This window comes from Strigops habroptila, chromosome 7 (assembly GCF_004027225.2).
Source record: "Strigops habroptila isolate Jane chromosome 7, bStrHab1.2.pri, whole genome shotgun sequence".
NCBI lineage: Eukaryota > Metazoa > Chordata > Aves > Psittaciformes > Psittacidae > Strigops > Strigops habroptila.
Window position 1 is genome coordinate 34706913 of NC_044283.2, and position 13450 is coordinate 34720362.

A 13450-nucleotide genomic window follows, 5' to 3' on the forward strand; every position below is an offset into this window, starting at 1 on the left:
GGCTGTAGATCAGAAGCTGATCAGTCTGGTTGGTTCGAATGTGGCTTACAGTTAGGGGTATGATTTCACTGTGCCTGTGTTGTTCAGTTTATGCTGTGTGATGCTCTGCTTTGGCTTATTTTTAACCCTGGCAGCTTCTAGTAAGTAAGTGTCAAATAAGCAGCTTCTAATAAGCAGCTTCTAATAAGCTGCTTAGAAGCCGTTTCTAATAAGTGTCTTTGCTTTGGGTTTCCCATCCCTAAAGAATTACATACTAGTCTCTTCCTCTTTTTCTTCAGGGGTCTCAAGCTGGCCATATGTATAACTGTAGCTTGCCATTCTGGAGTTAGTAGTAAACCAAGGTATTAATGATTTTAGAGTTGTTTTTCCTTTTTTTTTCTTTTGTCTGAAAATAGAACTCAAAACATTTTGTCATCTCAGATTCCCTGCGAATGCAGCCTGTTCTCTTGTAGACAATCATTTAAACTGTTACTTTATGCAGTGCTTTTCTTCTACCATCTTTCAGCCATCACTTTAAAAGTGCTTCTGAAGGGTAATAGAGGTAACTGGCATTTCTCCCCCCACCCTGTCAAATGCAAATCTCTCAGCTCCCAAGTGTGAACATACAAAGGTCTCTTACTGTGGGGTCTTTGTGTGTGTTTTGGGTTTTTTTTTTTTTTTTTTTAAATAAAAAAATTAGGCCACAGATAGCTAAACAGAGTGACCTGATTCGTGTTGGATCAACGTTACCAACTTGAGGTTGTCACTACAAAGTAAACATGGTGAAGTCTGCCTGTTCCAACTAAAATCAAAGCAGCCTCTTGACATATAGCAGTGCTGAAGTCAGCAGTTTCTGCAAAGTGGGTCTAAATGCAGATTGAAAGATCTCTTCTGTGTATATATGTAACTATCAATCAGTGCCAACCTACTTACTTATAATCAAATACTTTTTCTCATATTTTTACTCAGGAGAACATGAGAGAAAACAGTTCTGATTTTTTTTTTTTTTTTTTCTTTTTTGGCTTTTCCTTAACTATAAAAGATTTGGCTTTGTGAGGTATATGTAATGTTTTCTCTAAAGTAGGCCACCTGAGAGATCCCATGGAGTAATTCACTTTGCTGAGTTAGCAGATGAGGCCATTGGGCAGAGTCAAACAACATGCTGCCAACTGTGAAACAAATGAATCAATACTAGTGCAACTGGATCAGTTTGCTTCTTCCTATATGAGAAAAGCAGTAGCACAGATGCAGTATCTGACATACAGATTTAAAAAAACAAATATAAACACACACGCACACACACATTGGGTTGGCTTTTATTGGAAAGCCTAGATGCAATCTATAGTTATCAATTTGTGGAAAATTCAGGACACTATAAAGTTAAGAAGGCAAATTAAAAGAACAATACAAATCAGACGAAATATACATCTCAAAATATCAGGACAGCATTTTGACTGGCATTGCCTAAAATACTTAGAATCTCCTTTTTTTTTTTGTTTTGTAATGTGGTTCTTTTAATTATGCATATTCTTTCCTTTAAAAAGATCTTTTGTTTATATATTCCCCAAGGTCACTATTTCCTGCAGGAGCATGTCCAGATCACAAGTCTTTTTTAGCAAGAAATAGGCTCATTATACTGACTAACAAGGCCACTAATTGGCTTGATTTGACTTTATCTAGAATGATCACCAGCAGATACTATAATTTGTTGTTTATTGGTGCCAGAACAAAGGAGAAGGAACTGGTACGCGTCAAGTAGTATATTTCATTGTTGACATGTTATACAAGCTTTTCATATTCAAACAGAACAGAAACATTTGACATAATTTAGAATATGAGCCTATTTCAACAGAGAGCACTTACAGCATGCTAAATACAGTGCTGTGGAAGAGCCACCCAACAGAACTGCAAACACCTAGCATTTTACATCTTTAAAAAGAATACGTAGACCAATGACACGCCTCTGGGGTCCGACATATCATCCTCTCTAAATTTAGGGCCCTCAAGACTTCAAGGGTAAAAATACTAACAACTAATCTGTGCTTTCATTCTAATAGATGATTAGCATTCATTATATGTGTAATTAGTTCTGTATGTTCTACCAAATACACACATACAGTAATAGCACTGATACTGTAGATTCGGTAGCAACTTGGCAGGGAGAAATTCAAATCTGTTTATCAAACAATCCTAATGTGCAATTTAGAGTATGTAATACCATAGACTCTCAGAATACAAAGCAGTTAGAAAACTATTTTTATTACATCCACTTGAACCATTCATAGTTAAGACACGGTCACTTACTATGTTTTGTCATTATAATACATGGATAGAAATACTGTGTATATTTCAATGAACATCAAAAAACCCAATTTTGTCTCATCTTAAAAATATTCTCGTGGCTGAATTTAGTGCTCATGAGAGTAAAGCTCTAAGAATGTTTTCAGCCAAGATCTAGAACAGATGCCATAGATGCCACCACAGGCTTCCTATAAGGAACCAGCTGCACACTTCAGTTCTGTCCTGCAGCAAATATACTGGGCCTTGGAGCAGAGCATGCCAAATCTATGCAGTGGTGTGGAGATGCAGACTAGGCACTAGAATTGGAGCTTCCTCTCCATCCCAGGTTCAGTGTTCACAGTAATGGGATTTGATCTGCCAGCTGAAGGCCAGGAGATGAACCTACTGAACAGCCTGCCTGCCTGCCTAAAGAGCAATTCTGTAGCATCAGCTCAGAGGTACACTTCTTCTATCTGGAGTTATTAACATCTAAAAGAGCTGTATTATACAGAAGACAAAGTTGACATAACTGGATGAAACTACATCATTTCTTCTTCTTCTTCTACATACAATTTGCCAAGCACCTGAGACACTATTCTCTCCATTGTGAAACAAAGCTTCTAAAAAAACAACAGAAACCCCACCTGGTATGAATAAATGTCCATTTATTACATTAGGGCTGGAAAAAGACAAGGAAAACCCAACCTAGTCTTCCATCATAGTAAATGAGACTTATTTGGTTACTGTGCCTTCTAACAATGACTGATGAAGTGGCACTGGCCTAGGTGACAGGAGAGGTACGGGAGAGGAGGGAGCTGTGGTCTGATTCAGCCAGCCACTTTGGAGTGTCCCATCCCATCAGCAGAGTGATAGATGCACAGCTTTAAACCTAATACAAAAATATTAACACTTTTGGACATTAGTCATCACTGTTATATCTCTACAATATAATCCTTTATACTGTACAGCTATAACATAAAAGGTGCAATTCCTTTTTCTTTAAAAAAATCACACACAGCACATGTTTTTATCGTTTTATTTTTAAGTATAAACTTTTTTAAACACTTTACATAAATTAACTCCTCTGAGACTAATATTTGATGTACAGTAAATTGTAATTCATATAAAAATCCATAAACAACTTGTCTCACATAATTTACAAAAAAATCAGGGTTTCCTTTGCTTATCTGCAACAAGGATTCTACTTGCCATTTTCCCCCCAAGGCAAACCATGTTAGCGTTGTAAAATCCATTATTAAATTCCCATGGTAGCATAAGTCACTTGTGCCAATGTCCTTTTAGAAAGCAGCACAGTTTAAAGCAGTTGGGTTGTCTATAAACAGTAATTTTTGCCCCACGTTTTAAAATTAACAGATATATACCACATCCTATGCAGTGAGAAAGAGAGAAAAAGAGAGAGAGAAAGAGAGAGACTACTTCTGGTAAGCAAAGGTCAACAATTCAGTAATATTTAGAAACACTGTATGGGTCTGTATCTTAAGTAAATACAGTGCCTCAAAGGAACAGACAGCCTGTTGCAAAATCTGCAGGCCTTTTTCTTTTATTTTTTCTTCTTTAATACTTTTCAGTCCAACTTGAGTGCAGCCATATGCATATGTAAACATATTCTTTAAAGCAGATCACCTTTAAGGTCATTGAGAAAAACAAAAAAGTTTTGTCATTAGCAGTATCATTCTTCTGGAAGGCGCTCTTTTCGTTACAGAGTCTGTTCGGATTGTGCTACAGAAAAAATCTGAGCAAAGATGTAAGCTTAGGCTCAAGTAGTAATGCAGCAAAACAGTTTGGTCTCCTTTTTAGAAGACACTGGTACACAGTCTCTTTGGCAGCCTGAGCTAAGCCAGTGTGTTACCTCTTTCCTATCTCACTTTGTCTGAGGAACTGTATATTGTTAGCGCTGTCTGCTAAATCTGGATATTGCTCCACGGAGAGTACATAGTACCCATCGTATCCTTGTACCTTTCCAGCACTAAGTAACTGCCTCTTTTCTCCTTCTGTCCACAACCTGGCGCCTTCCTCTCCATCTCTTACCCTCTGTTGTTCTCTGGCCCAGGCACTGGAAAGAGCTCTTTGCCTGGCTTGCTCCAGTATTCGGGCCTTTTCCTCATCGAGTGTCATGCCATAGCGGACGTGAAGCGCTAGAGCACCATACTGCATCTCAACATCAGCAAACCTACGAGTCCTGCCGTTTACCACGGTGGTGGACTGGGAAACAGTGACGTTGATGCCATTCTCCAGGGCCTTCCGCCCACTTGTCAGCCTCAGTGTCCCAAGGTCACTCTCGGGGGAGGTGGTCTTTATAAAATAGTGCGTGTCCTTTCCCTCAACGGTGAAATGCAAGTTTTCTAGGTAGTAGGCGTTGTTCAAAACAGCTGCCACTTTTATGCAGTCCTCATTTGCAATGTTGAGCACGTTTGTTTGCACTTTGCCTTGATTGACAGCGAGCATCACCCCTTTCCCAATGAGAGACTTCACTGTAGCAAACCACAGCCATGACTTCTCTCCACTGGATTTCCGTCTGCTGACCTGCACTTCTGCCATCTTTCCCAGGGAAAGGAAGGCCTTTGCTTGTCTCGCCACTTGTTGTTGCACTCCAGAAATTGGCTGTAAACAAGAACAGACAGAAGTTTTACAAGCCATCTGTAGCCCTCCAGATGCCAGCCAGGCTTTCTTGGTGTGCTGCCCGTGGACGACAACAGGATATGCCACAACTGACAGTGCCAGGGAGTTAATTAAATCTACATACTGCTTGTTCTGCTGAGTTACATGACTATTTTGTTTGATAATGCTCAGTGCTTTTTCTCTTTGTCTCCCCGAGAACCTGCACAACATTAAGATTTAACTTCAGAGCTACCTCCTGGGCTGCATAAGACAGACCTTTGCAATACTAATACTTACTATGGGTATGAGCTGTCTTACTACAGTACAGTGTCATCTCATCCTCTGAGCTTGTTCGACTATGACTCCTGTCTGCCATGAGTCCATCCAAATTGAGGAGATTTTTGCAGGTCACAAAGCTGCACTTTACAATAGCAACAAGCCTTTCTTTATGCTGAGTCAGGAGATAAGAGTCTCTCGGGTAGCTGCAGTCTGAGACCAAACTGCAGGGAGGCTCTCATAACCCCTTAAGCTACAACAGGAAGGAGGGGAATCAAACTGTAATGATAATCTCTACAGTAAAAGCAAACGGTACAGAGCAGTGAGGTGGAATACTGGGGACTGATGCCCTTTCTTGCAAATGCAGAAACTGGTAAAAGGGGATTTGTGAAAGGGCTGAATTGTGGCCAATTCAGTTGTGTGAACTTCCATTTCACTCCAAGTATCAGTACGCTGCCTGAAAGAGATGAGCAGCTTTTCCCCCCAGAACTTCAGACGGGTGCAGTCCTGAATACAGCAGAATGCTTCGTTGACAACTAGCAAAGACAAGGGGCAACAAATGAAAAGAAGCAATGGGCAAGTCTAAAATATACTTGCTTGGTATTTCATGTTTTACTGTATCTGGGGTATTCCTGTTGAAAAGGTAGGTGTGCTATAAAGGGGAGGAAATAAGAGGTGCAATTGTGAGGTGCAAAAGCACAAGATGGAAAAGCTGGGATAGGAGAATCTGTTAAAGAAGTTTATTTTGACTGTTAAGAGCTATAGCCCTGTCTGCCAGATGCAGTCTTGGTAAAGAGAGAGGATAGCTGGCGAATGGGACCTGCCAGCATAACTGCTGTGGTTAGCCAAACAGCTAGAAGAGCAGGAGCAGCTAGCAGGGATGGTCAGCTAGCGCAGCTAGATCAGGGGGCAGCTCACATTATGGGGTCAACTGTGGTTGGGATGAGGCCTCGCAACTGCGCAGAATAGGCACATCTTATCTGTCTAACCCTGGGTCTTAACAGCTACAAGCTGTGAATGAGCTAGTATTGATGGAGGTGGGGAGCAGACAGCTGCCCTAGCAGTTGTCTCAGCAGGAAACAAAGATTTAAATAGCTTTGGCTGCACTTTTGAAAAGGAGTACTTAGTTTCTGTAGATGATACAGTTTATCTTCCAATTGACCCCTTCTCCCTTCAGCAAAATACTGTTTAACCCATTTGATTCACTGCTGGCAAATGAGACAAAAGCCTGTTTAGTTTTCCCAAATTTCTGGGTGGGAGTCCAAGCAGGAGTCATTAACAGACTCCTACAACCTTAATTCAGCCTTGCTGCTAATCAGAGCCTGGCAGAAGGTTTGCAAAGGCTTCTTTGCTCTACCATGAGGGCAGCTTTCTGGAGGGGACAGATCCTGATGGAATTACGAATTGACTTGGACTCTCAACTCTTCCTGAATCTGGCAGATTCCTGTCTGCATTACTAACAAGTATGGATTTCAGCTGTTGTAAATCCTACATGAAAGCTATTGAGCACAAAATACATTCTAGACAGCACGCTCTTCAGTGAGAGCAGGGAGATGCTATAGCAACTTCATAATGACAAAGTTTGTTTATTTTTAACATGTATCCTCAGAGTTCTGATGCAAAATCTCAGAGCTCGGTAATACTCGCTCACTCCAGAATGTTTCAAAATACTAAGGGGTTTGTGTGTTTACTTCTGACTCCTGGTTGCACTTGCTTCTTCAACAGTGAATACCATAGTCACAGCTTCTTCCTACCTGAGAATTCTGAGTCTTTGTTTTGCTCCCACTTCTCTCTTTTTCTCCATCATGTCACAAGCCCCTGGCACTCCTCATGTTGTTGAACTCTTTTCTGAAGATTTTTGACAACTAGCTGTCTGCTCTATGTCTTTGACCAAACTGGTTCTCTTCCTGGTGCACCTCTTCCCTGCTGGTGTTAGTGGATAACTGCCTTTGAGATCTAAATAAACAACCTCTGATTGTTCTTCACAGCCATGCCTGATGACAGGTCTCTTGTCTCCTGATACAACCACCTTGCCTGGAGTACTTATAATGCTCCTCCTTCATTGCTTCTACCACTCATGGGAGACACTATTCACATGCTGTGCTCTAAGGTCTCTCCCTGTTACTCAAGTCTGTTACTCAAACCCAATTACTCAACCCTGGCTATTAAAATATATAGATATAGCATGTCACTTTAGGGGTTACCCATTTTACTGCATCTTAACACCTTCTTCTTAACTGAGAACTGTAGGAGTTTTGAGGGCATAGATCTTTGATCTTTGAGTGAGTTTGATTTGTAAATATAATTTTCTTAAATAAGAGATTTACATTTTCCACATTTATTTCTTACATCACTTAAAACTGTAGCAAGTTTTCAGGACTGAAGTTCATTTTTTTCCTCCCAAAGAACTTCATAAGCACCAGGAGTTTTGGTTTTATGTAATGTAATGGGTTTTACCTCAAGTAATTTCATTTTCAATATTTTATCTTTACATATAAAACATGGTTAATATTAAAGAGAAGTAAAATTGTAGTGGTGCCTGTATGTATAATTTATATCATCTGTTCTTCTGTTTATTTCCCAGTCTATTTTTTACTACAGTGTTCAGTTTCTGCCTTCAGGCAGAGTGCTAGTACAAATCAAATCTCTGTAGTTTCTGCTACGAAACTTTAAAGGGTCTTAAACTTCTTTCCATTGATTATTTTCTTTATGCATTTTTATTATTGCTGAAAGCAAACAAAAGCTTATTTAACATGGTACCTAACTTAGCAAATCTGGAAGAAAAAACACCATCTCTAATTCTTACGAAAAGTAAATAAAAATCAGAGGTGTTTGAAAAGCACTGTTCAGATTTAACTTAGCAAGTAGCACTGTCAGGATTATCCACGCCTAGTTAAGATCTGAATAGAAGGGCACATTCTGTCTTGTTCCATTTGTATGTTTAGTTTTGTTTCTTACTGGTATGTCTTCCCATTGCTGGCTCTTCACAAGTTCATAAGAAGGTTCAGTTAAATCAAATTTCGGAACGGGGAAACCAGGAATGGCATTGTGCAGATGGAAACCGAATGTCACCAGCCAGCTATTAACATCTGAAAGAGAATTATTAAACAAGAGAGAAAAATATTATAATTGTTCTTTATTTTGCAATCATGCCATTTTTACATGGAATAGCTTTTGGCATAGTTGATTTCCTTCTCTAACATGAAAGTTATTCAACAGTCTTCATTTTGATATGTATGGATTCAGATTTGTGCTACAGCTAGAATAGCAAGCCTATAAAGAAAATCTGAAGAAAACTTCTGTTCTATGTAAGAGTTGCACTATGCTTGTTTGGAAGGTATCGCAGGCTTCAGTGATTCTGAAGGCCTCAGTGACTTTCAGAACAACCATAGGAGCACAATTAAGGTGAGATTTCCTGCTAATAGCCTAAACTAATTGAGGTTTCATGGTCAGGCTGAATATGCTTTATGTTGCACCTTCATCATCAACAGTTTAAAACAAAGCAAAAAAGTACTGCAGAGCACATCCTGTCCTTTTCTGACACATGTGTTACTGTAATGTCTTCAAACTACCCCTGAATAACACCTATATGGTCAATTACCTTTTAAATGGTAGGTATTTTGTGTTGATTCAAGAGAAATCTCCCGCTCTTCAAGATGAAGTTGGACCGATGAAATTAAAAGCTAATGAAATGTATTACAGTTGCATCAGTAAGCAGACAGGATACTAAATTAGCATTAGATAACATTATTTATGACACCTTTTATGTTCTGTTAAAAATAAATAGATTAGGGATGCCAACAATTAATTAGTTAACAATTGTTGGACAACAATAGGTGCTCTGCCTTGTTTCTGTCTTTCTACCTTGTCCAAATACAAAGCTTAGCAGAAGGTGTCATAGTGCTCCTTACCAAGTCTAGTAGTTTTCATTAAAGAAAACCCCAAATAAGGGGAACAAGGAACCACATTTTTTCAAATGTTACAAGAATAAAAAATATCTACATTAAAATTATGTTAACCTTTCCAGATAAATTATATGCCTTATGAGGCTCTGCACCTAAAACTGCCAGCCAGCCAAATTACTAATTGTAATTACCACCTTATATGAGCAGTGTGTGTCTATGCATTCCATACATCACAGATGTTAAGAAAAGAACTAAAACTGTATTTTGAGGGCCATTTTTGAACTAAGTGCATACTTTTCAATGCCACAAAGAATCTGATTGTAACAGCACATGCTGCTGAAAGAGGACAGATCCAACGGTCTGTTATTATCTTGCTCCCAGGCAGCCCGTTAGCAACCCTGTTAATAGCTGCTGTTTGTTAAATTAATGCAAACCCATTTGATTCCCAGGATGCTTTTCTGAGTGGTAGTCTCATAAGTAAGTGGTGCTGAGCCCCTCTTGTAGTCTGGCACTGCCTATATAAAATATTTAGGATTATTCATATCTATTCAAATACAAAAATTCAAATGCAAGTCATGCGTTTTTCAGAAAATTTTGGTGATGTACAGTCATTCTTTTTGTATGTGGTATAATGGAACTCTAGAGGCACAAAAAGCATATAGGTTCCCTAAGAACTCAGTTATACAAGAATTGGCATGTTAGCAGCTTTTTGTTGCTAACATTCACATTTCACAGAGAAATTCACATTCTTTTTTCTATATGCTCTGCCTCCTTCCCTGCTCCTGGCTGTCTACTCATTACTTTGTCCTGGCCCTGAAGCTTATTGGACTTCTCTTTCTTAGCCAATTTACATTAGTAGCCTTGCAAAAACCTACCCTGGTGGATATTAACCAGCTGCCAGTGAGTGTATTCTGCCTTGTCACAGAAAGACCCCTCACAGTCTCACTCCCTCTTGTCGGGTCTTTTTCATCCATGAATATGCACTTTTTACTGCTCTGTAGCCCAGAGCTATGAAGAAGCCTGACTCTAATTCTCATGTGAGGAGATTCTCAAGAACAGTCTTGAGCGGTTCTTACTCTTGTACTTGCTCAAGGAGTCTTATTTTTTTTTCAATATAAGAGCACTGGGTAATGTGTAGCAGTATTGGAAGACAACCAAGGGCTCCTCTTTCCTAACGCCCTGAGATGTCTAGCTGAGGCACCTTGTGTTACAGTTCAGTCAGTGGGAGAGGAAGAGATGTATTCCATTGGTACTCCAAAATGTACTTTGGAAAACCCAACCCCTCTGTATACTGAGATGCTCACATTTATCTTTTTGGGTCAAGAATCTAATACTAAAGCATGGTAAGGACTGTGGAGGGCAAAAGGTTTAGGTTTAGTTACCTAACCCTGAAAGCTAATGATTGCCTGTGGATCTTAATCCCTTACGCAGGTACCTAAATCAATGTCTAAAGCTAGATGAGATATTTTCAAGATCATCCATTTGTTATTTCACAATTTCTGATAAGCGTGTCTGCTGTAATTATTCTCATTGCTAAGTGAAGTGCTTAATGCTTCATCATCATTGCTTCGTCCAAATAGGACGTATTTAGGTACTTCACCAAAATCGTGAATTCCAATCTAAACTGGATGTCTATAGGTCCAGCACCCCTAAGCTGCAATTACATAAGCTTTTTACCTGTGATATAATCCCTCACATCGTGTATTTTGCTGGCTGGGTTGTTATTTCTAAACATGTACAAATTAAAAGGAGCTGGATCCTTCCCAATTCTCTTCCAGATTTCAATATCAGGTGTTGTCCACCGGCCTGCCAGTATGTCATAATCTCTTTCTCCGAAGTGGACTAGCTTGGTCAGTGGGTCGTATAAGCCTCCGTGGAATCCGATTACCAGCTGGAAGTCAAGGTTAGAGTCGAAATAGATCTCTCCATAAGCAGTGTATTGGATTTGTTTAAGCATGAGACCATTGCTACTGAAAACAGCCAGCGGTGTCCCCGTGTTGTCTGATGCAATATAAAACTCGTCTCCACTGCTAATTTCCATGGCAAAAAGGTGTCCTTGCAGATCGTAGTAGAGAGATGTGATTTCAGAACTTGAGTGGTTATAAACATGAGTTATCCTGGTTGGGTAAGTAAGGTCTGCGTAAAAAAACTGGAGATGCTGTCCAAGGCTAGTTTTACTGGAAACTCGTCGTCCAAGTCCATCATAACGGTAAATTACCGTCCATCCACTGCCTTTGCTATAAACTCGAGTAAGAAGGCCCTTTGAACTGTATTCAAAGATTTCAGTACCCCTCTGACGCAAAAATCCATCTTCATCTAATCGGTACTGAACATCACCTAGTCGAGTTATTCTGTCTCTCAGGTCATAGCGAAGTGGCGTCAAACGAGCGCTGCTACTGGGGTTGAGCAAGTGGAGGTTGCCATTCAGGTCATAGTTGTATCGCCACATTATTTTCTCATTCAGATAAACTGTCTGGAGCTGACCATCTACGTCATATTCATAAGCATATTTTGTGGTGTTGGCAAATGGCCCGATCTTAATTTCTCTTTTTGTCACTCGTCCCATGTTATCATACTGAATTGTAATCCAATACATTAATGACCGAAATATTTCATACTGAATTTCCTTGATGCGGCCATGTGCATCAAAGTGTTTTGTGTAGGTCATTACAGCTGTCGAAATGATCTGGTTAATATCATAATATATAACTCCAAATTTTCCAAATTGTTCAACTTTGCCAGAGATATCATCAAACTGGTAGAGATCAATAGGCAATGGGGTTTCATTGATGACACCCTGCATGCTAGTCACTCTGAAGCTATTGTCATAGCTGTAGTCAAATCGGGCATTTACCATTCCGTCTTCACTAAAGCGGAAAATCTGTCTGTCAATCAATGGGCCAATTTGCCTGTATCTAATGGTGCAGATAAAACCATCGCTTTGGAGGTTTACTGTTTTCAGGACTCCTGCTGTCTCATCGTAAGTAAAACTAACTCTTGTACTATCATATAAAATTTCTGAGAGCTTGGTCTGCCGTCTGTACTTGAATAATACTCTTCGGCTTGTCCCCAGGAAAGCAGTTTGAAGGAGCTGCCCTTCTTCATTGTAGTCCATTATAACAGAAGCATTACTTTCCGGGGGGTTGTATATATTCCGGTAATAGCCAATGGAGCGGATAGTCTGCATGGTATGACGAGCAACACTGGGCATGGTGACAGCAGAAAGCCGATCCAACAAATCATATTCAAAGATATACTGCCGTTGGCTATGAAGCAGAAGAACCATTGACTGAAAATGAAGAACAGATTTTTACCATGTGACAAATGGTGGAGCACCCACCCACACATACACCGATACTATTTCTTCATAAAAATGTGGCATTCCCACTTAAGAAAATTATCTCCTCTTTAATTGAGTTATCCTTGACCTTACATGTTGTTAACATCTCCCTGCCTAATTTACTTGGATGCTTAATTGTAAGGGGTTCTGTAATTAGTAGTTCCACATTCATAATTTGCTACTTGTTATGACTGTATCACTCTTTTATCAAGCACTCACAGCTAAACAGCAGATTGTCAATGGATTCAGATAAGTCATGTTTAATATGGGAAGAAGTAAAACTGTCTTAGAGCCATTAACTCACGAGGAGAACAACATATGGGAGATACAAATTCTTCCTTACAATTAGAGATAATTTTGAAGAATCTGAATAGCCAGAGATCCTTGAATACTGTGTTCTTGTTCTGTAAGCTCTTAAGACATAGGCAAAACAATTGATTTGTTTGATTATTCATATCAAAAGGAGCTACTTGGAATTATTCTGACATTTTTCTGATGTGTGGCTATTATGTACCCTAGGTCTTGATTAAATTATGTCTGCAGTGACTAGTAAATAGTATTTGCTGAGCAATGGCTTCAATAGAAATATATTTAACCGCCAGAAAGAAATGGATTCTCTTTTTGCATAGCAGGCGTGAGATCTCACAAGGGGGATTTTCACAAATATTTCTAGAGGGAAAGCTATCATTCAGTGATCATTATATATAATGAAGATTTCTGATCTTTTGCCTGTTGTTTATTTTGATGCTACAACATATAACAAGTACAAATTGACAGCTGTAACTATTTAGACACAAAAGTGTTTCTTGGTAGGGGAAAAAAAACAACAGTGAAGAATTTACAAACAAATTATTTTCAACTGAACTGCACTGCAGAGATCTAGTCTCTGTACCTTAAGTATTAAGATAAAAGGTAAATACAGATGCTTCTTGTTAGTTGGTGGCCTGAATAATTTAAAACCACATCAATTCCTAGCTATTAGCTACAGTGTGATTACATATCTATTTTGTGAAACATTCCCCTAGGAATCACATGTTGATACTTGGAATAA

At 39.2% G+C, this 13450-nt stretch overlaps 1 protein-coding gene across 27 annotated transcripts in view; it reads right to left on the bottom strand.

The window, feature by feature from the left end:
* Nucleotides 1-1279: 1279 nt before the first annotated feature.
* The window catches only part of TENM3 (teneurin transmembrane protein 3), an 817612-nt gene continuing 805441 nt past the window's right edge, over nt 1280-13450 (bottom strand). For all 27 annotated transcript variants that reach the window (XM_030491587.1, XM_030491600.1, XM_030491599.1 and 24 more), the window contains 3 exons: nt 10737-12348; nt 8113-8243; nt 1280-4881 (listed from right to left, as the gene is read on the bottom strand). In XM_030491587.1, coding sequence (XP_030347447.1) covers nt 4126-4881; nt 8113-8243; nt 10737-12348 — 2499 coding nt within the window. In that variant the 3' untranslated portion in view covers nt 1280-4125. The remainder of the gene's footprint in view (nt 4882-8112; nt 8244-10736; nt 12349-13450) is intronic.